A 24,184-nucleotide genomic window follows, 5' to 3' on the forward strand; every position below is an offset into this window, starting at 1 on the left:
AAAAATCAATTTTAAGTGTGTCACTTCTAGTTGGGCATCGCAGCAATGTGAAAAACCCAAAATAAATATTCTTCACTTGAAAAAAAAATGACATGGCGTACTCACTTATCAATGTAGTTCGGCATGTCCTAATTCCATAGCATGTTGGAGTCGAGCATGCTCCAAGATTGTAATGAGTTGTAGCAGTTTCCGAAGTCTGGTGGACTGCATGAATTCGCAGCCTGCAATCAAAAAAAGTTTCATGCTTTTGAACAAGCATATTTGCGACGACAGACTATATCGACATCAAACCTCTACCATTTCGGGGGAACTGCTTCAAAACAGTCAAACTTGAGCTGATACACACTGATGATGATGATGTATACAGAGAAGAAATTTGCACCAATGATGATGATAAGCCTAGCGCTTTAAGCTTAAAAGCATTCCTTCAAGTGTGCTTTCAAAAAGGATCAACGACTCTGCAGTTAATGTAAAGTATTCTTTATTTTTAAACACCATTTGTAAGTTGCTACAGCTCAGACTAAGTGAAAAAAAAAAGGTGTTTTGGCTTCAGAATCAAATCATCTACAGAAAACATTCGCAGAATATGTGTTTGCGCGTGTCGGGAAACCATTGGGCCAAAATTCCATGAATGACACATCGTATATGACTATGCACTTGATAATAGTTTATTTGGCCATGGATATTTTTGCGATCGGTTTTTATGCAACCTTGTAACGCACCATTTTACATCACTACAGGCATGTGTTCAACATGCACCACACTTCTGTCGAGACAATGAAATTCCAATAGCGGTGACAGATGCCAAGTGATACATCAATTCGAATGAGAGTAAATTTCAATAGTCTCAGTGTAAAGTTGTGATATCAGCTGTGAACCCACTTACCCTGCTTTGTCATGTGGTCTCACACCACGTCTTGTCACACACCTTGTCCCACTTGTCTATTGTGTACGGTAAACTGATCTAACTTCATTTTTTTTTTGCGTTTTTGTCTGCAGAAGTAAAAATGATAGCATGTGACCAAAAAAAAAAAAAAAACAACGAAATCCTGATATACTATACAGGCAACACTTAGTGCTGACACTGTCTACTCGTTTCGTGATGTGACGAGGAGGAGATGGCACCAGTAAAAAAAAAAATACTTGTGAAGATGGGAAAGAAACCACAATCTCGTCCTTGAATTAGGAGTGTTTTACGGGCCCTTCGCTATCGCTGGCTTTTTGTTTTTGCTCCACTCTGGCTCCCTCGCCTGATTGACGCGTGTGTGTTTTCATGCGACTCCTTGCTCCACTTTGTACGCAAAGGTTTGACATAAGTGACAAACTTACCTGCGCGATGGTCGGCACGGAGGTGGGTGGACCGAGGGGTGGCTGTCTGGCAAGCGCCGGCCCCAGGTGTCCCATCTGAGGCATGCTGGCGTGCGGAGCCCAGCGCGGGGGTCCGCCGGGGTCCGAGGCCGAGCCGAAGGTGAGCCCCGCCGTGGCATCGCCCACCGAGCCGAAGGGTGGCAGGCTGTGCGAAGGAAGTAGAGCCCCTGGGTTGCGGAACACGCTGCTCGTCTTCTTGCGCTTCTTCCACTTGGCACGACGGTTTTGGAACCACACCTGTGCGCGCAGAGAGAGAGGCCATTATAAAGGAGGCCGTTCAACATACGCACATGGATCGCCTGATGTGCACTACACGTCATGACAATACAGGGTGCCCAGTTAACTTGATTGATTGATTTGTGGGGTTTAACGTCCCAAAACCACCATATGATTATGAGAGACGCCGTAGTAGAGGGCTCCGGAAATTTCGACCACCTGGGGTTCTTTAACGCGCAACCAAATCTGAGCACACGGGCCTACAACATTTCCGCTTCCATCGAAAATGCAGCCGCCGCAGCCGGGAATCGAACCCGCGACCTGCGGGTCAGCAGCCGAGTACCTTAGTTACTAGACCACCGCGGTGGGGCGCTGCAGTTAACTTCAGTCACGAGTTCAAAAATTTGCCAACACAAGACGACGTGACCTAATTCACTTTGTTGACTAGACTATCATGGAGTATGTAAATATTTTTTGTGCTTTGCTTAATTGATGAACTTGAATGTATGATTAACTGACCATTCAAGCAAAGAGGCTGGGCGAGAAATTGAAGTTAAAATTTATAGGTTGCTTTGAAAAACACCCGATTATAGTCACTACTTTTTCTCTATTCATAATTGGTGTTTTTCTGGTTACATGAAGATGCCGACGAAATAAAAAAAAAGAACACATACACAACACACACGCGCGCGCGCGCGCACCGCACGGCCCGCACGCACATCATGTGACATGCCCACTTGGAGACGTGGTTGAACATGGAAACGACGGCGCTAAGCGCTTCGCCTGGTTATCTGTGTCATGAACACCGCGAGGGAAGCGCATACATTTTACGCGGAACGTAAGGGAGCACCGAAATCACGGAGCGCAAGCAGGCGTTTCGCGCGGTGATTACGAAACGCTCATCATTTCCGCATCCAAACCACTGCTTCGGATGCACGCCATAGTTGACATTCCGGGTGTAATTTATAATCGCCTGGGTCATTTGACCTAATCCTAAAATAAAATCGTGCCAGCATTCGTATACCACCACGACCTCAAAACCACAGATCTAAACTGCGACCTCGAGCTCACCATGAAAACGACATAAGTATACAGCAGCATTGGGCTATACTACGGTGTTTGATGCCACGTTTTTTTAGTGCATATAATGCTAAGATTAGACGAACGGTTGTTCTCGCCCAAAATATTGCATTGTTTAAAACAAACTGAACCGTTATAACAAACCCAAGCTGCGGGCTGGTTCCAAAACTAAAACGCGTCCATTTTAGCATCGGCTATTTTGTGGACCCAGAGATCTCAGCACACTGCAAGCAAGACATGCAGCTGACAAACCCTACTTTAGTGTTATTGTTTTTTTATGCAAGGTTACTTTATTTCCATGCAGAAGAAGATGAAAGCCTTGGCAACGCGAATTGTGGTCATTCTGGACGCCGTCTAGTTCCTTAGAATTTATTACCCAGAGAGCACAGCACATAGGCGAGCATCTCCACCGACAAATAAGAAGTTAATAAAAAAAACTGTATGTAAACAAGTGTATCTTCCATGATACCAACGTTCGATCATGAGCGGACACACGCACTCCTGTACACTAAAATAGGCAACCATGTGCGTGGACATCATAGATGCTGCCACCGAATTCAAAGAATGTGTGAATGACCGAACCTCTAAAAGCAGATTAATTGAAAATACCGGAAGAGTTTGGAACGTGAGAGTGATCAGGCAAGTTAACAAAGTGAGTGCTAGCATCAAGTGCATCTACCCTGAATAGGCACTTCTACTAACGCAAAAAGCCACGTAAACAAAAAAAATGTCTGGTACGCAATCACACAGTGCAGAGCTCGATATAAAAGACAGATGGATTAGTCTGGGATCGTCTTCAATCATTCTGTTTCTATTACTTCATAATTTGTTTTTGCCGAGAAGAGAGATGACATTGGACAAGAAAACGGTGTTATCGGCTAAAAGATAGTCGCGATGCCCAATGTGATAAGACTGTGGGCTTAAGCCTCCGCTCGACACGATACCGAAGTTCGAGCCAGAACAGATCAAGGAGAGAACTCTTTTGCGGCAAGTTCAGTGCCCTGTCGCCGTACTTAATGAGATGGCTGTTGCCTGTCCGGCGCCTACAAATTCCTTCCGTTCCGCAATACAGGCCAGTGGCTTGCTCCCGTCTATAAGGCAGCGCCGCGGCGTATACACCCCAAATAAATGAAACTTGCGACCACGACAAAGGACGCAGCAAAGAAGCGCGGCCGAGACAGCTCAGCGGGGAGTGCGTGGGCGGAAGAAAAAAAAAAAACGTTGCCAGAGGATGAGAACGACATCGGGCCGGCGACCACACACTCTTTCTCTGCGCGACGGCAACCTAAACCCCTAGCACGATAGCCGAAGGGAACCCGCCCAATAAACAGTCTAAGCAATCCTCGGCAAGCCCTCCGCAGGACAGCGAGGAAAAGACAGGGGACACACGAAAACGCTGGCTCAAGGGAGAGGGTGAAAACGGCGAAACTGGAGCGCCGCGGGATATATACGATCGAGCACGATGCCCGACCAGAGGAGAGTGGCATTGGAGCACCGGTCTGAGGAGAAATCGAAGGAAGGAACCGATAACCGCGGCTGCCAAATACCGAGGTAAGAGAGAAAAGGGCAACGATGGAGAGGAAGCAACAGTGACCAACACGACCAAGGCAAGGGAAGAACGCTCCACGCAGCGTTCTCAAGAGACGCCAGCAAACGAACACCGGCTAGCGTTCTTGACGGTGGCGAGAAAGAACCACACACCGCTATCTCGGCCACCGCAACTCTCACCAACGGTGACACTCGGCAAGAAGATACGACTGCTTATCTTTTTTTTTTCTGCTCCCCTCTCTCTTTTTCGCACTGCCTCCCCTTTCTACCTTTTGCTCCACATTTTTTTCTTGGCTCTCTAACGCCCTCTGATTCTAGCAGCTCCTGGCGACCGCAAAGCAGCAGACCGGGCAGAAGCCAAAGTCGTATCCAGAGCCGCGGCGGCCACCTAGTATAAATTACCAAAAAGGGCAGGCCGGAATGACGGTGACAACCGTCAGCAGGAAAGCGGAGGAGGCAGACGGCGGGAGAGAAGCCTGCCACCACCACCCACGGCCTTTCGCCCAGACTTGTCCTCCCCTGGCCGCGCTCCTCCAAGTATGCCCGGGAGAACCGTTAGGGGGCGCATCGCGGCCAAGTCTCTCTCCCGACCGAGCCGAGTCGAATCCGAGTCCGAAGCCTGCCGCGTCCTCTGGGGACGCGGCGCGGAGCGTGGGTCGGGCCCGCGACAGGGAACCTGCATTTGAAATTAATGTGGTTTTGCTGTTCCATTAAAAAGTAATCTCTGCTCCTCTCGCTCTTACTGCCACGCTGCACCTCCCCCCCCCCCCTTTTTTTTTGTCGCTGAAGGCGGTCGGCTCCGAGGAGTGCGCGCTGCCAACCAACGCCACGAAGCTCCTCTTCTGCAGCACTTTGCTCGCCTCCGATGCGTGTGTCTGTACGTGTGTGACTCAAGCTGAGGGCATCGCCTGATGAGCGGTCTTCTGCACACTTGTTGTTTCTGTCTTTTGGCGGTGATGAAAGATCGATATGCACCTGGGATGAAGCTATCAGTAACACGTAAGCATCGACGTGTCGTTGCAGAAGCAATCACGCTCCGAAGAATGTCAAGTGGCGTAATGGTTACGAACTTACGTGATCGTAAACGCCTATACCTTCACTGCTATTACTCTGAGCTGACCGCGTATTTGAAGAGATGCATACCTGTAGGTCACACACACACTGCAAAATAAAAGGTACGTGCTCCAAGAGTAGCATCACAATAAAAAGTTTCAAATTGTCAGCATTCTCTTCTTTTTTTTTTCAGTCATCACACAGAAAGCTTCAAAGTTTGGACATCATGAGATACGCCTATACATGCACGGAAAGCACTAACCAAAGGTGACAGGCAACGTTGTGCTGCCTGATAATGGACACTTCCGTTACTTAAATGGAAGCGTTCAGGAATCTAGTTAACTAAATAGGTGTATGAACAAAACTTAGGTGGTCTTAATTAGGCGTAAATCGAAATGGTTGTGCCTGACTGACATATATACGAGAGAAATGCGTTATATTTTGTGAATGTCTCTCGAGGCTTCATGTTTCACCGATTTAAATGAAATATCCCTCTAGAATGATATCAATATATTGGGGGATGATCTTTATCCGTTTTTACGCTTATGCTGTGTATACATTTTGTTGACTAACTTGAGGGGTCCTGGATTACAGTAATGATGTTATCAAAATAAATACTCGGTAGTCTCACGAGCATTTAATAGAGTCTAGTTTCGGCTCGTTCTAGCACGACAAAACTATTGAAAAGAAAGCAAAAGACCTAGGCATGTTCATAATCAATCTACTCTTTTTAATAGAATTAACCAGTAAGGCCTTAGGCTGCCAATTCCCGCTAATTTTGTCGTACCCCACACGGATTCCCGCTCGCAACAGAATCGCACGCGATACAGTGACACATAATAACTGACTGCATGTTCTCGCCAGAAACGCCACACTCTGTCAACTGAAGCAGAGTTCTCGAGAGATTGGATGCGTCGGCGTTTAAAAATGCATTCGGCACGCACTCCCGCCGCATTTTTCTAGCCAAAGAAGATGGCGAAAACAGCAGCAGATAGAAACGAAAGATACGGCATAACACGTTCGTCGACGCAATTTCTCCGATCTGGGCTTTTCGCGCTCTCGGTGCATCTAGGCGAAACGGCGTTGGGAATAAAAAACCGGGCCGGCGGACTACACACAAAGTGAACAGCGAGAAGCGCGCCGATGTGGTTGAGGGTTGTGTGTGTGGTCGTTGACGCACGAACGCGACTTCCTTTTCTCCGGCCCATTTCGGCGCCCTTCAACGGGCTGCACTTGAAAACACCTCCGGGGGATATGAGGCGCGCGCGCGTTTTCGTTCGGCTCCAGCGCGCGCTTAATGGAGCACGTCGCCCCTCCCGCTCGAGCTTCCCCCCCTACGCGAAGCAACTCGCTGCTTCACCGCACAACCTCGACTCGCTCACTCTCTTTCTACGCAACCCTTTCGCTTTGGTCGCATTTGAGAATTCTTCAGATCACTGCGCATTTCGTACATGCGGTAGAAAGAAAGAAAGAAAGAAAGAAAAGAAAGAAAGAAATAGTTGGGAAATGGGTAGAGCATGGTTGCAGCATCTAACGCACAGCACACGTGATCGGCTTCGCTAACCCTCACAACGCCGGCGACAGCCGTGAAAGGTACGCGGCTCGCGGCTTTGGCCCTACCTCATTCTTCCTAGGAGCGCGTCGAAAAACGCTCATCATGCCTCAATGCACCCACGCACCCTTCAAGCGACTGCCAACGCCGGCATGTTGCACGCATTAAAACGAAGTCTCCTGCCAAACGAGAGGCATCTGAATCGGCCAGAACTACGACGCAGCTCAGCCACATCAGCTCGAGCGCGGCGCCCAGTCAACCCACTACGTATTGGAACACTCGCTGGCTCACGGCTTCTTCTCGCCGACAGATAGAGAGAGGTGGCTCGGGTAATATGATGCCCACGTGAGGAGTGGGCTCGAGCGCTGCGAGTGGCAGATAGGGTGAAGCGCAAGAGAGCTGACACGTGGCGAGCGCGCGAAGGCGAGGGAGAGAGTTGTCACTGCGCACTGCTAGGAGGGCGTGAGCTACTTGGCACTGCTCCAACACCTGCGGCGAGAAAGAGTGGCGCAGACGGAGAAACCGTATTACATATGCCTGTCAAAGAGCTGCTTCGCATCTAAAAAAAAAAAACAGCTTATCCACGAAGTGAATGTTGATGATGGAGCGAAGCTAGGTTCTAAAGCCCATGATGTCCATATTGAAGTCGCCGTCTAGTATAAAGGACAGGCGGACGAACGAACGGACGGACACAGACAGGCAGACACAGATAGACAGACATGTGCACGCATGGTTGGATGGAAAGAGCACGGTTTATTTTAAAACCATATGCATGCTTTAAACGCTTATGTGTATGTAACATTCAGCTGTTTCGCTCCGACGGGAAGCTACAACTGTGCCAACGAACATCGTGCGAACATACGGATATTCGCTCCTAAAAAATGCTGCATGCACAGCTACTCCCCGACTGCTTCGCATGAAGTCTATTCCCGCAGTGCGTGGAACCTGCAGTGTAAATTACACTGCGCTCTGGCTCTGCCCTTGATTTTCCTGACCCGCAGGTCGCGGGTTCGAATCCCGGCTGCGGCGGCTGCATTTCCGATGGAGGCGGAAACGTTGTAGGCCCGGGGGCTCAGATTTGGGTGCACGTTAAAGAACCCCAGGTGGTCGAAATTCCCGGAGCCCTCCACTACGGCGTCTCTCATAATCACATGGTGGTTTTGGGACGTTAAAACCCCGCATATCACATGCTCTTGATTTTGAAACGCAACAGCTCGGCTGTTCCCGCGTACTAGACACAAGAAACTTTATCAGAAACTCTGGAATACAATCTTTATCTTGACACTCGGTTGCGTTGGTTGATTTCCTTTAACATAGCAAAATACTGAATTTCTGGCCAACACCCAACCTGAAACTGAAGAGCGCCCTTAGTCCATGCAGTGCCAAGTTCTGGATTTACTTGGATAATGACTACCTGAAAAATAATTTCATTTGTTCGCGATTCCTGTATAGTGTTTGTCCTTACGTTGTACTGGCTCATACGAGCACGCGTGCTATATCTGAGACTATACAGCATAAGATCGCGAGAGTCCGCCAGTAGTCGCGTCTTATATCCCGAACACTTTTGCGGGTCTGGCATTTCTTTGAATAATATGACGCTGCTCACGACTGCGTGGCAAAGAAGCAACATGTTTCAAGAGGAGGGGAACCAGAGAGGAGAAATCGGCGTAACTTATAGATGCTGGAGCTGCGACGTTCGCGTGGCGGACGCACACGAAGCCTGGCAGCTCGGCGACAACTGTCAATCACGTGCAGCGGTCGATAAGAAGAGGAGGAGGCCACGCCCCTGCTCCCCGATCGATAGAGGCCGCCCTTTCGCGCTCTGCAGCGGGAAGACCAGGCTGCGTAGGGCCCTGCATGATCTGGGTTGTGCTTCGTTTACTTGCCCTCGCAAGGCGCCTCGATTACACGCCGCTTGCCTCTGCGCTTCATTTGGAACGACTCGCGCGCCCGTGTAAACCGAGAGTATAGTATTCGCTGCATCGACTTGCACCTATTCGCGTGTGAAAACGCCGAATGTTCTTTCCACTTAAGGCATCATTCACACCACGATGGTGACTCTCGGCTGAGCCACTTTGCATTCTGAAAATGGTTCGCTGCATTGATATCAAAAAGTGACCGGCAGGAGACACTCGTCAATGGTCGCTTACGGTATGAAAATGACTCTATGTGCTCCCCAAGTTAAAGACAAAGCGCGCAAACGCACAAGAGACTTCACGAAGTGAAAGACACGACTGACATATTTGTCCGGTGTCTTGTGTGCTGGTGCCGTGTCTTTAAACCTCGGGATTATGTATCAAACAGGTACGAATACAGCTTATGTGCTTGATGCTATAAAAGTTGCAGTCGTGCAAGTGCAAAGTCGCACAGCGAGCGACTAAAAAATCAAAATAACTGCTGATGTCGCAAACGACTCGCGACCCGCCGGTTTGCGACATCAGCGCAATAAAGCATCTGCGACTATAGAACGATCATTAATTTCATTGCTCAGCATTAATTATGCTCGCCTCCACTTGCATAGTACGCGATATATATAACGGAAAGTATAAAAACACCGGAACTTTCCATGTGTCATGTTGCAAAGCATGTTGGGTCTGAAAATGAAAGGTTGGTCCTGTTTACTAATGTTTGTGACAATCATACGTCAGCAACTAAACTGAAGACGTATGCATACACATACACACGAACTACGAAATCATGTGCGCAATTTCGAATGTGCGCAAAGTATATGTGCGAGAAATATATCTGAAATACTTCTCGCGGGTGACATATGGTACTTTTCCACATTAAGACCCAAATTGCAGAGAAGCAACCTTTGCAAAGGCCTTTTTTTAATTGTGAAGTTATTTGTGCCAGCCATTGGTTCTAATCATCCGCGAACAGAAAACCTGTCGTCATCATTAACCGACACACGCTATGTTCATAATATTTTCCCTTTTCATCCTCTTCTTCATCCCCGGCTTCGCTACCACGGACACGAGCACTGATCAGACCAACGGGCGAGTAAGCGGGTACCGCGACAGAAAGGAAGAAAAAAAAAAAACCCTTAGTGAAAATATTTCTTTGCGAGGCGGGATTCAAACCCACGCGCCAACGATCCTAAGGCGAGCATTCTAAGGTCTCGGCTAAGCTTAAATACAACACATTGTTTAGGCTGAAGGTAATTAAATTGAGGCTGCTTTTCACCGAGAAATTCACAATGCATCTGTCGTGGATGGTAGCGCATAAGCAGGCTTCAATACCTGGACTAAACAAATAAAGAATTATAGCTCAAAGAATGTGTTGCAACATTGCTACACGCAGAAAGAGATGATAGATAGATAGATAGATAGATAGATAGATAGATAGATAGATAGATAGATAGATAGATAGATAGAGAATAAAACAAGTATTGCCCCTTTGTGCTATCCAGTGAAGTGATTATCTCTGTCATTCCTGTGCACAGCAAAAGTAGCAGAATTTGGGGGGCCAGTTCGCCTTGAGCATACATCTAAGATACTTGACCTGTTTCGTTTGCAGTCGGGGTTTGCATGCATACCCCTCATCTCGAATACGACAATACCTCGGCGAATTATTATTATTATTATTATTATTATTATTATTATTATTATTATTATTATTATTATTATTATTATTATTATTATTATTATTGGCACATCATTCAATTGTGCGGGTGCAGATTAACAGGAGGGATGTATACGGTCTCTTGGCGAACATTTGCGGCAGCGTATAGACTGACCTGAACGCGGGATTCGGTCAGTCCGATCCTCATGGCCAGTTCCTCGCGCATGAATATGTCCGGATAGTGGGTCTTGGAGAAGGAGCGCTCCAGTTCCTGCAGCTGTGCCGGCGTGAAGCGGGTCCGGTGGCGCTTCTGCTTGGCGGGCTTGTCGCCTCCGTGCTGCGACCCACCGTGCGGAGGGTGCTGCTGCTGAGGCGGCGGTTGCTGGCCGGCCAGGGGTCCCGACGAACTCTGCGAATGCAATGTGGTTGATCGGGCGAGTCGGGGATACACGACCGTTTTCAAAGGAGGGCGCACTGCTTATACGCGGACGGAAAGACAGGGACAAGCGCTTGTCCTTGTCTTTCTGCAGGTCCACGTCTAAGCAGTGCGCTCTATTTTCAAAACAGTCTGCGAAGGCGCCGCACACAATGAAAATGTGTCGTCATTGTCAAAGCTACTAATGCTGTAAAAAAAGTAGACTGTATTATTATTATTATTATTATTATTATTATTATTATTATTATTATTATTATTATTATTATTATTATTATTGACACAGTCAGTCCTGCAGGAACTATAACAAAAATGGACTGCTGAGACAAATAAAAGTAAACAAGGAGGTAAATAATAAATTATTTATTCTACTGCGTTCAAATCACACGCGTCCCCAATTAAAAAAAAGTGGGGGCAGTAATTTACACTAGCCTGTAAAGCTTAAGGAACAACGAAGCTGGTTGTTCTCAGCTAAATTTGGCATTCTTGGAAGATGCTATATACAAGTCTTTCCTTGGCATATATAAAGTAGAGTCAAACCACTCTGGTCTTACAGACCATGCAAGAATTCCGGAACACCGGCGCCAGAACTAATGTTCAGAGCTGTCTGATGCACACTGACAGAAGTGCATCAACATAGCGCAAGAGTTTCTCGGTGTACCACGCAATTGAAAAGCAAACACTTTGATGGGCCAAAACAAACACGCAATCAAGGCATAGGTATGTTGATAAGCTGTGTTTTTTTTTAATTTCTTGTGTACCGCTGACCTCCGAGCTAGTACTTTTCCTGGACTCTTGGCGGACCTTTGAAGTTTTAACTGAGGTTTACATTCTCTTTCCGAGACTAGAAATGAATTTTCGTGCTTACCAGCTCGACGTTTTGGTATTCCTTACAGTTTGTTGGGTCTGTACCACGGTGTAAGAAGTAGTAGCTTAGGTGATTGAACGGCGCGCGCTGGGCGAGGGCCACTGCGGCACGCTTAGAGTTCTCCTTTCTCCGCTCGTCAAGAGAGGGCGCTAGAAACTTGTGCCCGCTCACTCGCTTCGCGCTCTCAGACAGCACTAGCCGTTTGCAGCTTTGTTCACGGCACGTTGTTGCTGCTCGCCGGGTGTTGTCAAAGCATTGTTCATTTGTCTGCCAGGTAGCTCCCAACCTTCGAACTTTTTCATGAGCCTGCATAATGGGAAAGTGCTTCGTACCGTTTTGTAACACCGGTTACAAGTCTTGCAAAGAAAAGTTCTCGCTTTTCAAGCCGCCGAACGATGAAGCAAGACTGGAAGCATGGAGACGAGCCATTCCTCGTAAGGACCGCGTGCTCCAAAGAACGGATCGCGTTTGTGAGAAGCATTTCGCTTCCCGTTTTATCCTGAAGACGTGGTCTGCGGGAATTGACGGCCATGTGCTGATGTCTGGAACAAGAAGAGCGGGCCTTTCAAAAGACGCTGTGCCGTCAATTTTCGAAGGGGCGCCAAGCTACCTGTCCAGAAAGATTAAAAGCCCTCGAAAGCAAGTGAAACGGCTAGCGCTTCCTGTGGCTGCTTCGGTGAGTAGCTGTAACAACAATAGCAGCAACTTGCCAACGACAGCTAGCCACATAGAAGTCTCCCCAGCGGACAATATGGAAACGTCGTCTGACGACAGCTGTTGTGTGACTAAGACTGGTGAGAGTAACTCATGTGACTCAGTGTTCGAACGGCTTTTCAGTGCAGTATCTTGCGTTAGCCTGCCACAGCCATCATGGGCGGCGCATCTCATCAACTTAGCTGGAGTGAGGGACGTCGTGTTTATTGACGCTGCGGTTGCGCATAGGACAAGCGACGGATCGTCGGTGCTGTTTAACAGGAAGGCTCTGCATGTCAAAAGCAACATGGAAGTCCAAGTCTACATCTTAGACAAGTTGATCGACTCTGCTGCAATAGGGGTAAGTCCCTTCGCCACATCTGCCCTTGAAGTTGAATCCATGCTCAAAGTTGTTGACGGCATAGATGTGTGTAGGGGAGGGCCTAGTTTAAAGGACTTCCCTGATGTGTCCCCTGAATGTGCCTTTGTGGACTGTCAAAAAAGCTGGAGACACAACAAATGTCTCTTGGTGACACCTGGAGGTGCTATCTGTCGCCTGTGTTCGGGCCTCGTTGACACCCTTAGAATACATGCTGATCGCCGAGCTGCGCGAGCCAAGCAGGGAATACCTCTCAAGCGTTTCAGGTTATCGGTGGTGCCCACCCAACAACAGAAGCTTTCTGCTTTGCGGCATGCACGATCAGCTGTTCAGCGGTCACGAGCACGACTGGCCAAGCGCAACAAGCTGTTATTGGAGCAGTTGCAAGCAGCGATGAAAGAGCTAACAGATTTGCAGGAGCAAGATATCAAGGAGAAGCTAAAGGGATTTGATATACCGCCAGCACAGCTTCTTTTGATAGAAGAATGTGTATCAGTCGCAAGGTGCGCATCAAAAACAAGCAGGCGATACACAGACGATTGGATCTTGTTGTGCCTCTTGCTGCACATACGGAGCCCGGCCACCTACTCTTTCTTGAGAAACAACGATATACTGCCTTTGCCGTGCGTTACCACAGTGCGAAAGTACATAAGCATGGTTGGTCCGAAGTGCGGTTTCGACGACAACTTCTTCAAAGCCCTCAAGATAAAAGTTGCCGGAAAGACCGCATTCCAGCGGCGGGGAATCCTGATCTTGGACGAAATTCAAGTAAGAAAGGAAATGGCTGTCAACTCGCAGACAATGACGTACACTGGCCTTGTTGATCAAGGAGAGAAAAATAATCAGAGCAAGGAACTCGCAGATCATGGCCTCGTCTTTGCATTTGCTCCGTTTGGTGAAACCTACCTACAGCCAGTAGCCGTGTTTGCGTCAAAAGGACCAACTAAGGGGACGCTGCTTTCGCAACTCCTGATCCAGTGCATCGTGCACCTAGAAAAAGCCGGCTTGTTCGTAGACGGAGTAGTGTGTGATGGTGCATCCACCAATCGCGCGATGTGGAAGCAGCTCGGCATTACTGGTGCACTTGGCCACGTCCGTAATTCCTTTGAGCACCCAATGGACAGCTCTAGAAATGTTTATGTGCTGTCTGATACGCCTCACATTTTCAAGTGCATCAGAAACAGGCTACTGGACAAGAAGGTTCTTAAAAAAGACGGCAAACTGATAAAATGGTCGTGCTACGATGCCCTGTACGTTGCAGACAACGAGAACAAAGCAGAGCTAAAGGTGTGCCCTAAAATAACATTCAACCACATCAACCCTTCCAAAATGCTGAGGATGAGGGTGAAGCTTGCCACGCAGATATTTAGCAACTCCGTAGCCAAAGGTATTCTTTTCTATGCAAAGAGAGGCGCGTCTCGTCTGACCAATGTTGAGCCGACGGTCGAGTTCACACTTTTTTTAAATGACCTGTTTGACGCTTTAAACCGACGTTTTCCAGCAGAAGGCTTAAAACTAGAAGGCAGAGATTTTTGTGTTTTAGAATCTGCATCCGCGTGGCTGGACTCATGGGAGCAACAGGTCGTGAGCGGGGAAATTCATAAGGACCTTTTTCTGACGCAGTCGACTGCAGAAGGCCTACGCGTAACCCTGAAATCAGTGCGGGAGCTGTCAATTTACCTGCTGAAGGACTGTGACTTCAAGTATGTATTGACGGCGAAGATGAACCAAGACCCGCTGGAGCGCTTCTTTGGAATAATCAGGCAAGCTGGTGGGCAAAATGAGCACCCGACGTTTCCCACGTTCCTACAGCTGTACCGTATGCTCAGCTTATATTCTTTGGTAAAACCACCAAAGTTTGGGAATTGCACGCTGCCTGATAAAAGACAAGCAGCCGTTGTGACTTTGTCTGATATCAGGGAAATATATAAAGGTTCTGCCGCGCAACGCACAGGAAAGTTGGATGAACTAAAGCGAAAGCTTGACGGGCTCATCGACGAAGGAAGCTGGGAGTGCGATGATGTCTTCGATTTCGACGACCCTGACACAGACGCAACAGTAGTTGAGTGCATTGTCTACTACGTTACAGGTTTTGTGTCCAGAAAACTTCGCAATGGAACAACCTGTTCCATTTGCAAGAACGCTCTTCAAGGAAAACAAGGTCTCGCAAGCGTGCCCGAAGCTGATCTCGTGAACTGTAAAACCCGGGGCTGGCTCACGCATCCAAATATGCACCTCTTTGACTTTTTCAAGTACACCGAGGAACAGTTTGCCAAGTATGCAGGGGACAGGGATGCATACGACAAAACTACTGATGCCGTGTTGGAGAATTTCCACTTCACATTTCCTTGCGGTACGCACAAAGAAGAAATGCTTGCGAAGTTGCTACACTACTATATCTGCCTACGTATGCGTCAGTACTGTAGGCAATTGAAGAATAGACATGAAAAAAAGAGCCACGACTTGCGAAAAATGGCAAAGCTTGTGTGAGCACGACCGCTACACGGACTCAATGCGACTTTCTTTGCTTATATGCGTTTCATGAACTTCTTTTATCGGACATATTGTGTGTCCTCTTGTGTGATCGATTTCATGTCTGAAAATTCTAAAAGTCAGTAAATAAATGGTATATGTGTCCTGATGTGAAGTTATGCTACGTATTGTCACGTAGTGATGACGGCAGTCCGACGGTCAGGAAGAGAACCAAAACGCTTCTAAAAGAAAGTGTTCATTAGGCGGACTAGCGCCAACTAAGAACCGTACAACTCGGGGCCGGCGACAGCAACAAACGTGCACGGCGGTCGTCGAAGAACAGAGTGCTTGGTGCTTTAGGCCGTGCTCAATTTAAAAGCCGTAAAAAACTTTCGAGATAAGCGCCCGCAAGTAACGACAAGAATGTGGAACAATGTCGAAGACACTGTTCCAGTTTCTTGTAGTTACTTTTAGGACATCTCGTATCGCGCACAAAAGTGATAAAGTCTTGTGGCGGTAACTTTCAACGCGAACGATCCATGGCCTATCCCCCGAGGTGCGTTGCACCATAGGTCAGAGGAACACGTACAAAACAAACAGTACAAAGCTTTCGCGGCAATATAAGCGGAATAGCAAGGAGAGATGCCCCTGGCTTTTGAACCAGTGGCGCCAGGTACAGCTGATGAAAAAACAGCACATACGTCACTAAAAAAAAACAAAAAAAAAACGTTAAGTTGTGTAATCATGCGATTGCGACAAAGCGTGGTCGCACCAGAACCTGTTCCATGATGCCATAGCTTAATGTCGATTCCAACGTACTGCTCAGGCCTCGGTTTACGTTATTAAGAAAAATTAATCAGTTATATGCAGTCTCCAGCCAAAGTGAACCGCACATCGCCAATCGTTCCTGGGCAACCCATTGTGAACAATAAGTCAACGACTAGGCCTCATAATACGTAAAAACCGCTCGTAGGTCCTTGACAGCGCTTCGGTTGCCCTCGGCAGAGCGGTCCTACACCGCGAACGGGACGCAAGCGCACGGCATGCGGGAGGCAGAGCCAAAGGGCATTAGAGTGCCTCGATGCGCGCGAGCGCGCGGGCATCAAGGCACCCTAAAGGGCATTAGTTTCGCGCGCCATCTGTTGGCGCTATCTGGAAGCAGAACCTTACCGCGGCGCGCCCAGCGAGCGCGCTCGCTCACCTAAGCTACTTCTTACACCGTGGTCTGTACCATGTTCTGCTGTTGGGCTTGCTGCTCAAAATATGGCAGCCCCGCCGCGGTGGTCTAGTGGCTAAGGTACTCGGCTTCTGATCCGCAGGTCGCGGGTTCGAATCCCGGCTGCGGCGGCTGCATTTCCGATGGAGGCGGAAATGTTGTAAGCCCGTGTGCTCAGATTTGAGTGCACGTTAAAGAACCCCAGGTGGTCGAAATTCCCGGAGCCCTCCACTACGGCGTCTCTCATAATCATATGGTGGTTTTGGGACGTTAAACCCCACATATCTATCAATCAATCAATCAATCAATCAATCAATCAAAATATGGCAGATGGCTTCTTGGGAACCTATATCTGGATTGCTTGTTTGTTTTTGATCCATTAAAACATGTACCTTTCGTCTATTGTACCCAGCTTATCTTCGCGGACTATCTTCGCTGGTGAGCGAGGCTGAAAAGCAACGGCGCGCGATAAGCAGCTGCGCGAAGGGTCTTCTGCGGACACTCGGAGTTTTACCTCGAGCTTCTATAACTCCGCTCTTAAAATACCGCGCTTCCGCTTACCGAGTGCTGCTGCGGTTGCTGGTGGTGGTGTGGCTGCGGCTGCAGTTGTCCCGGCAGTCCTATGGAGTGCGCGTTCGCTTGCACGGGAGCCACGGCCGATCCCAGGGGTCTAGAGGCGGCCTCCAGAACCTGCAGGGTGGTGTGGCCCTGCGAAGGTGGCTCCACCGAGGGCCTCAGGGGCTCCAGATCGGCTGCCTTGACGGCTGCGCCACCCGAGCAAAGTCTCTACGTGAGCTGCGTGTGTACACACACACACACACACACACACACACGCACACACGCACACACACACACACACACACACACACAGCCCCCCCCACACAGCCACACACACACACAGCCACACACACAGCCACACACACACACACACACACACACACACACACACACACACACACACACACAGCCCCCCCCACACAGCCACACACACACACAGCCACACACACAGCCACACACACACACAGCCACACACACACACACACACACACACACACACACACACACACACACACACACACACACACACAGACACACACACAGACACACAGCCCCCCCACACACACAGCCACACACACACATATCACACCCCCCCCCCCCACACGCGCGCGCGAAACAAAAAAAGTAAAAAAAAAACGCCAGACCTGCGCCGAAGACGCAGCACAATCATAGCGAAAGCTAGAAGAGTGGCTTTGCAGAACCTTTTCGGAACACTCATTATTTCTAGACACCGTACACTCATTGGATAACTGCTGCAAGCACACTTGCTTGATACCCACTAGGCATTAATAATAAGACAATTGTGTGTAGTAAACTGGCATTCGTTATGCTATTTATCGTCATTCTTCTGAGGAGAATTGTATTCGCTAAATCCTAGCAAGGAATTTTGTGCCAATTGTTCATGCAATAACTGATGATGAGAAATTGTGCCTGAAGTGGGTACGCGCCACAGTTAATAGGTAAGCAAGAACAAGGTTTTGTAACGGGTCGGAGCATTGGACAACCCACTCGTTACGCTATTCGCATTGCGCGACGACTGGTTGTTCTTTCGCTGTTTTAAAACGCTTTATAAATCGTATTAACGCTATTGCTTTCCCGACGTCAAGCCTGCCTAAGGCAAGTTTGCCAACAAGTCCCAAGCATCGGCGCAGCTCAGTGGCAGATTTCTGGTGGTGATGATGATAATTCCCGGAAGAATGGCACTACCCAACACGGAGGATCGGCCCCGAGACGTGCAGCAGTGGAGCTTGTGAAACGTAATAAAGCAAAATAAAAATTAAAACAAGGAAAAAAAAGAGAAAAAGAAAAGAGCGAGTATATGCGAAAAAGATAATCTAAACAAGGACAAAAATATTCGTGATAGCTTTGGTGTCCTTCAATGCAATGCTACCTAATAATAGCAACTAATTAGTTGATATACATTAAAGTGAAAGGATATATGAAATATTGTTTTAGATGTCCCGATACATTTAACATGGCATCGTCCTTGATTCTTTTAAATAATTAAATATGGCCTCGTGAATTGCCCTGTCACAGTGCCCTACTGCCAACGGCCCCAGGAAGAGCAATGTAGATGTAGAAAGCTCAAGGTCACCCCCCCCCCCTTTTTTTTTTGAAAAGGTAGTTTTATAAATCTGTGCCTTAGGTCCTGATATCTTTGACACTCCATGAAGGAGTGCTCGATGGTTTCTGCTTCATTACAGAAGATAAATTGGTGGTGAGAAGGATGGGGGGATGTAACAAATCCAGGCCTGTCATTGGTGCGAGTTTTTTTTTTCTAATTTCGTGCATCGTGGTTGTGGACACCGGCGGTGGCGGACAACTACGGCAGCACGAGAACTGAGTTTTGATTGCATAACAGCTTTCGCTGTAAAAACGTGTCCCCCCCCCCCCCACATTTGAGCAAGCTTTGTCTATCATTCTATTTGCTGGTGGTAACGTCCAATGTGACTACAGGCTAATTCACAAGCACCCCCCCCCCCCTTCCTAACGGTGAAAGATAGTCGGACAAGATTTAGAGCGGGCCCTTGCTCGGACCAACATTCAAGATGGCACCGTAATAGCCAATAAGAATAAAGAATGCACACCTGTGCTTCAATAAAAATGTTTTATGGAACGCGCATTAATGTACTGTTTTTACTGAACCGGCGAGAGTCCTCGTGTAAAATTTTATGCGTTATGACAATGGGAATATACATTATTAAACTGTGTCAACAATTTGTGACAATTAAAAAGAATATCCTAAGACATTTAACTGTAAGAACTTCAAGAAACTGTCCACATAGCTAAAGACACTCAGAACTTTGGTTCCTGCTCCCCGCTGCTGCAGGATACTGTATAGAAGGATGGGTGAAAAAAAAATGAAGCGCGATGGCAGTGGGGGGGGGGGAGGGGGAGGGGGTGGCATGCTCGAACATTGGCTTCCGAAAAGAAGGGGTTGCTTGCTGGGGTAAGGGGACTTGCTCAGAATTTCGCGGTATGCGCAGAACACTCTTCTTCACAGATCAAGTATGCCTTGGATTCATGCACTAAATCTTCAGAGAAGATGACCAAGTTGCACTTTACATTCAACCGTGTGCCGAAGCATCTGTTATTGCACGTCGTTATGTGATACTTATTCGAGTGGTGAAATCCAAAGGTACGTAGCTCTGCAAATTGACATTAATCAACTTTTCAATAAATTTTGTTATTATGAAGGGACGGCAAATAATCGGAAAACGATGACACTGCTTTTTGAGATTTTAGGGTGCACTATAAGGTGCGCCTTAATAGGTGGCCATATTTGCGAAATTAAGTGCACACATTACGTATACTGCCTGACGTACTGAATTTTACGTATGAGGATGTTATTATATATATATATATATATATATATATATATATATATATATATATATATATATATATATATATATATATGTACCCTTAGTGTACTCAAAAAATTTGTTTTAGTGATCCTTGACTGAAAAAGCGACGAAGCAGGAGAAGAGGAGAAAAAAAAAAGATGGAAAACCCCAGCGGGTGTGGCCTACACTAGGACAATCAAAATCAAAACACTAAACGTCCATGACACGTGCGGGGATTCAATATCTGTGTTTCTCACTGTAAGAACTTTATACAATACAGGTTAAATAAAAAAAACGCTTCAAATGTATAACACTTGTACGCTTTATATAGACCAAGGCCATACCAAAACCACTAGCGATTTTCCATGAAGCATGAATTAGTTTTTCAAAAGTATTCTCATCTACTTAAGCAGACCTGCTTTTTGCGAGCTCCTCGATGAAACACACATAAACGTGTCCCACGTGACCAGCTGGAAGCGTTCGTTCCTTGGCAATCGACACTAACTGTCTCACATTCCAAGGCGCTCAACGAAAACCCCGCTGCCACTCTCGCAAGCCCTGAAACAGTATTATGCCTGATACGATGCCGGGCGTCTTCCGACGCGGGACATAATGAGCTTTGCCGAGCACTTCCTTTTCTTGCTAGGTCGATTTTTTTCTTCTTCCCGAAGCTGGGAGGAAAGCGAGCCGAGAGTCGGGAAGGGGCCTTCCAGCGACCAATCGTGCCCGGAGAGGGAACCGTTGCCAGGGCAACGTTGGCTCTGTTGCCAACGTTGCCCTGGCAACGGTTCCAACGTTGCCCTGGCAAGGGAGAGAGGTAGGGAAAGGAAAACGCTGACGTCACCGATGAAGGCTCCACCCACTAAGCCGCGTTGCAGAGGTAAACGGGAGCAGTGGTGTCGCGGTGGGGGCTCGTCACCAGGCGAAGGCGCCCGCACTCGAAAATGCACGCGACAGCGACGAGTTACGACGAAACAGGGCGTTTGCGAGATGCGTCGCCTGGTGGTTTTCGCGCGATCGCTCGGTTTTTCAGAAAACTTCTTGGCCAAGTAGGTTAACGCAGATTGAGTTGCCTTGGTAAAGCCGCAGGAAATCACAAATGGAGTGCCTATTGCATAAGCGAATGCGAAGAGCAGAACTTTCACTGAATAATTAAAGACAAAACTGTGTTTCTTAATAATAAGTCTTTTCATTGTACGTGTGAAATATACTGGTTTGAGAGAGCAAGCTTAGGAAACATGACCTCAAATAAATTATGTCTGTCGTGTTAGGCAGACGCTGTGGCTACTCAGCAACACGGCAAGTCAGGAATGTTTCTTTTTCTATTGGAACGTTTACGCACCATCTATTGTAGTATACATGCATATACAGCAAACGAGCAACGAAGTTTTTATGAAATTAATATCCAACTCAAATTAGTTTGTAGAGTATTGAAAAATCTATGAATATTCTACGTGCAAAATACTGCTAACAATGCATAGATGCAATATTGACGCTACTACGTTTTTATGGCACATGAGCGTGTTGGAAAATGCGGTTTGCGATGTATTCTTTATGCCGAATTTGTACTCGCTAATTATTGCTTTACGTAAACATCATGTCTTGTTTGTAATAGATCCTCAACTAGCTTATATTCTCTGTCGTCCAGTGTTGTCTGCATCCATAGCCATATTAGCTATAGAAGCATATTCTGTTTATTTGTATGCCAATTTAAAGAAAAAAAATTACCCCATCTTCCGCTAAAGGGAGCGATGTGTAGATGCAAAGTAGTGGGAGCTAACGCTTACACTGGCGCCAGTGTTGACGCTGGCGCTCATCGTGGCGTTACGCTGGAAAGAAACCTGGGGAGGCGCAAAGCACGTATTGAAGGACCGGTGTTTCCTACTGAACACGCGAATCACTGCTGATGGGCAATGATAGACAAAAGACTCCGTTTGGGCACAGAGTCCGCTTTTAGTGAACGCGCACGCTGACAATATTTATTGTTCAACAACGCACAAGAGCACTCCCACCAGCACTACCATGGAGGTCAAGATATATACGGGGTGTCCAGTGAACGGTTGTTCAGCGTGAGCAGTAGGTATTTTTTTCAATCAAGAAGCTCGCTAGCAGACGCTGCTTGCGTTTCGAGGCAAGAGAGGTAGCGCAGGAGAGGGAAAGGATGGGGGGGTCGCGCATGCGCAATGGGGGTGTGAACGCCACTGGGAGGGATGCCAGAGGACAGAGAGAGGGAGTGAGCATCACTTAGCAGACGCTGCCTGCGTCGTCGTTGCGAGGTGAGAGAGAGGGGCGAGCGTAGGTGATGAGAGAGGGGAAGGACATGCACAGTACGGGTGGTCACGCCGCACACCGGATTGAGCTCGACCATAAGATACATCACATCTCAAAAGTATTCTTCTCAAATATAATGGCTCACTAACTAGTCCATCATTGCATATTATTTAAGTAAATTCATTTTTCTTACGACATGTACACAAAACGGATAGTATCGTGACGACAGAAGAGTCTCGTGCAAGAGATGTCTACCTTCGTGTGGCTGCTGCTGCAAGCCGGCGTTGTAGGAGTACTTGAGCAGGTGCAAGCTGAGCTGCTCGAGGGCCCGTTGTCGGCCCCCGTGGAGGTCGGCCATGGGGCTGCGCATCTGCAGCGGCTCCGCTGCTGCTATGGCGGCCGGCTGCTGATGGTGGTGATGATGCACGGCTCTCCTCACGTCCATCGGACGAACGCCGCTGTCGTGCGTAGGACATATGTATACGTCTCAGAGCAAGGGCGTAAGATTCGCATTCATGCACTGACATGGACAAGTTACTCGCATGCTTTAAATAGAGCAGGCGTTAAAAAAGATTGGTCCCATGCTGCGTGCTTGGCTGCAAATGCAGTCTTTTCATGCATAGCGTCGCACATTTTGCACAGCGTAAAAAACACTATAGGGTTTTGATAATTACGCATACCTATGTATATTCTAGTAAAGGAACACACCACCTAATACTTGCGCATTGATGTAGCGCCTAAGATAGGCATAATATTTGCTTTTTGATCGACAATGCTTACAAGTAGGAACACAGACACTAGTTCAAGATGTCTGGGTGTCAGCAAGTGCTTAAACTTTGGCGGAGTGGCTGAATCGTGTGACAGACAGACAGACAGACAGACAGACAGACAGACAGACAGACAGACAGACAGACAGACAGACAGACAGACAGACAGACAGACAGACAGACAGACAGACAGACAGACAGGTTTCATAAAGTTCTGCACACAATTATCCCGAAAAAGACTATGGTCTTTCAAATCAGTAATTAATAATTAATGCCATAAATTCGTAATGCAAATTCTTAACTAATGATTAATCGAATGATTGATGCAATTATTGAAAATTGACACACTGAAATACTACGCGAAGTACGACTGCTACACGATATAAAAATATGTGCTCGTTTGCAACGTAAAAAGACATGCCCGTTCCGGCCAGAAAACCACTGCGCGCCTGGCCTTCCCCTGTGGGAGATCGCTGGTTTCAACTCGAAGCATAAGTACTTTCAAAGCCAATGTGAACACTATGCATATTGAGATTTAAAGTTTCACCGTTACTACCGAAAAAGTCGTTTACTGAACGACGACGTCAGGGCCCCATCAAAATTTCCGAGGACGTTCAATTTTCGGCCCTTAATGAGCGACAAATAGGCTTTCTGCAAGTTGGGAATTAAACAATCTGGAATAATTGAGGAGTGCTTGACGTCACATAAATACGTATTACAGGGTGGATCAGTTATCGAAGTTCCCATTGGGAGGAACAGTGATGGCTGGAAGTGCTGATTTTTTTTTATTAGCTTGTAATCGAGTATAGTAGCTGTATACAGGGGTGACGTGTTTCCGCTTTCCGTTCTCGAACTGCGAGATCACTTGGACAAGTTATTGACGGTGAGCTGTAGCCTATATCGCGCTCAGCTGTGCACTTCAAGGGACCGAATCGTCGGCGATCTGTAGATCTCGTGTGGCGTGTTCGCACTTTCTAAAACATCTTGGCTCAAAACCAGATGAAGAAACGAACAAGGTCTATAGTAACTTAATCAACAGAAATAATCAAGACATGAAATCAATAATTAACCTAATATTGCTAAATACGCAAGTGGAATCGTTTGGTGCCCGTGTTACGCATATGCTCGAGTTTCAAAGTTCCTGAAGTTTCACAGTGTGAGACGTGGTCAACGAGCTGTGATACGCTGGAGCAACGTGGACGCAAACTTTGCGCCATCTGGTGGGCACAGAGTACACAATTTTCCGCCCCGCTCACGCAGCTTTGCGACCTTGGCTGGGATGACGATAGTTATAGCGCGA

General features: G+C 47.5%; 1 protein-coding gene across 1 annotated transcript; it reads right to left on the reverse strand.

The window, feature by feature from the left end:
* Nucleotides 1-508: 508 nt before the first annotated feature.
* LOC142767267 (uncharacterized) lies at nt 509-22,223 on the reverse strand. Its single transcript, XM_075868589.1, has 5 exons — nt 22,178-22,223; nt 17,004-17,206; nt 10,557-10,790; nt 1,330-1,605; nt 509-520 (listed from the first exon to the last, which is right to left on the reverse strand). The coding sequence occupies exons 1-5, from the start codon at nt 22,221-22,223 to the stop codon at nt 509-511; spliced, it is 771 nt and encodes a 256-aa protein (XP_075724704.1).
* Between the last annotated feature and the right edge of the window lie 1,961 nt (nt 22,224-24,184).

Source organism: Rhipicephalus microplus, chromosome 1 (genome assembly GCF_043290135.1).
Source record: "Rhipicephalus microplus isolate Deutch F79 chromosome 1, USDA_Rmic, whole genome shotgun sequence".
In the NCBI taxonomy this organism is placed as follows: domain Eukaryota; kingdom Metazoa; phylum Arthropoda; class Arachnida; order Ixodida; family Ixodidae; genus Rhipicephalus; species Rhipicephalus microplus.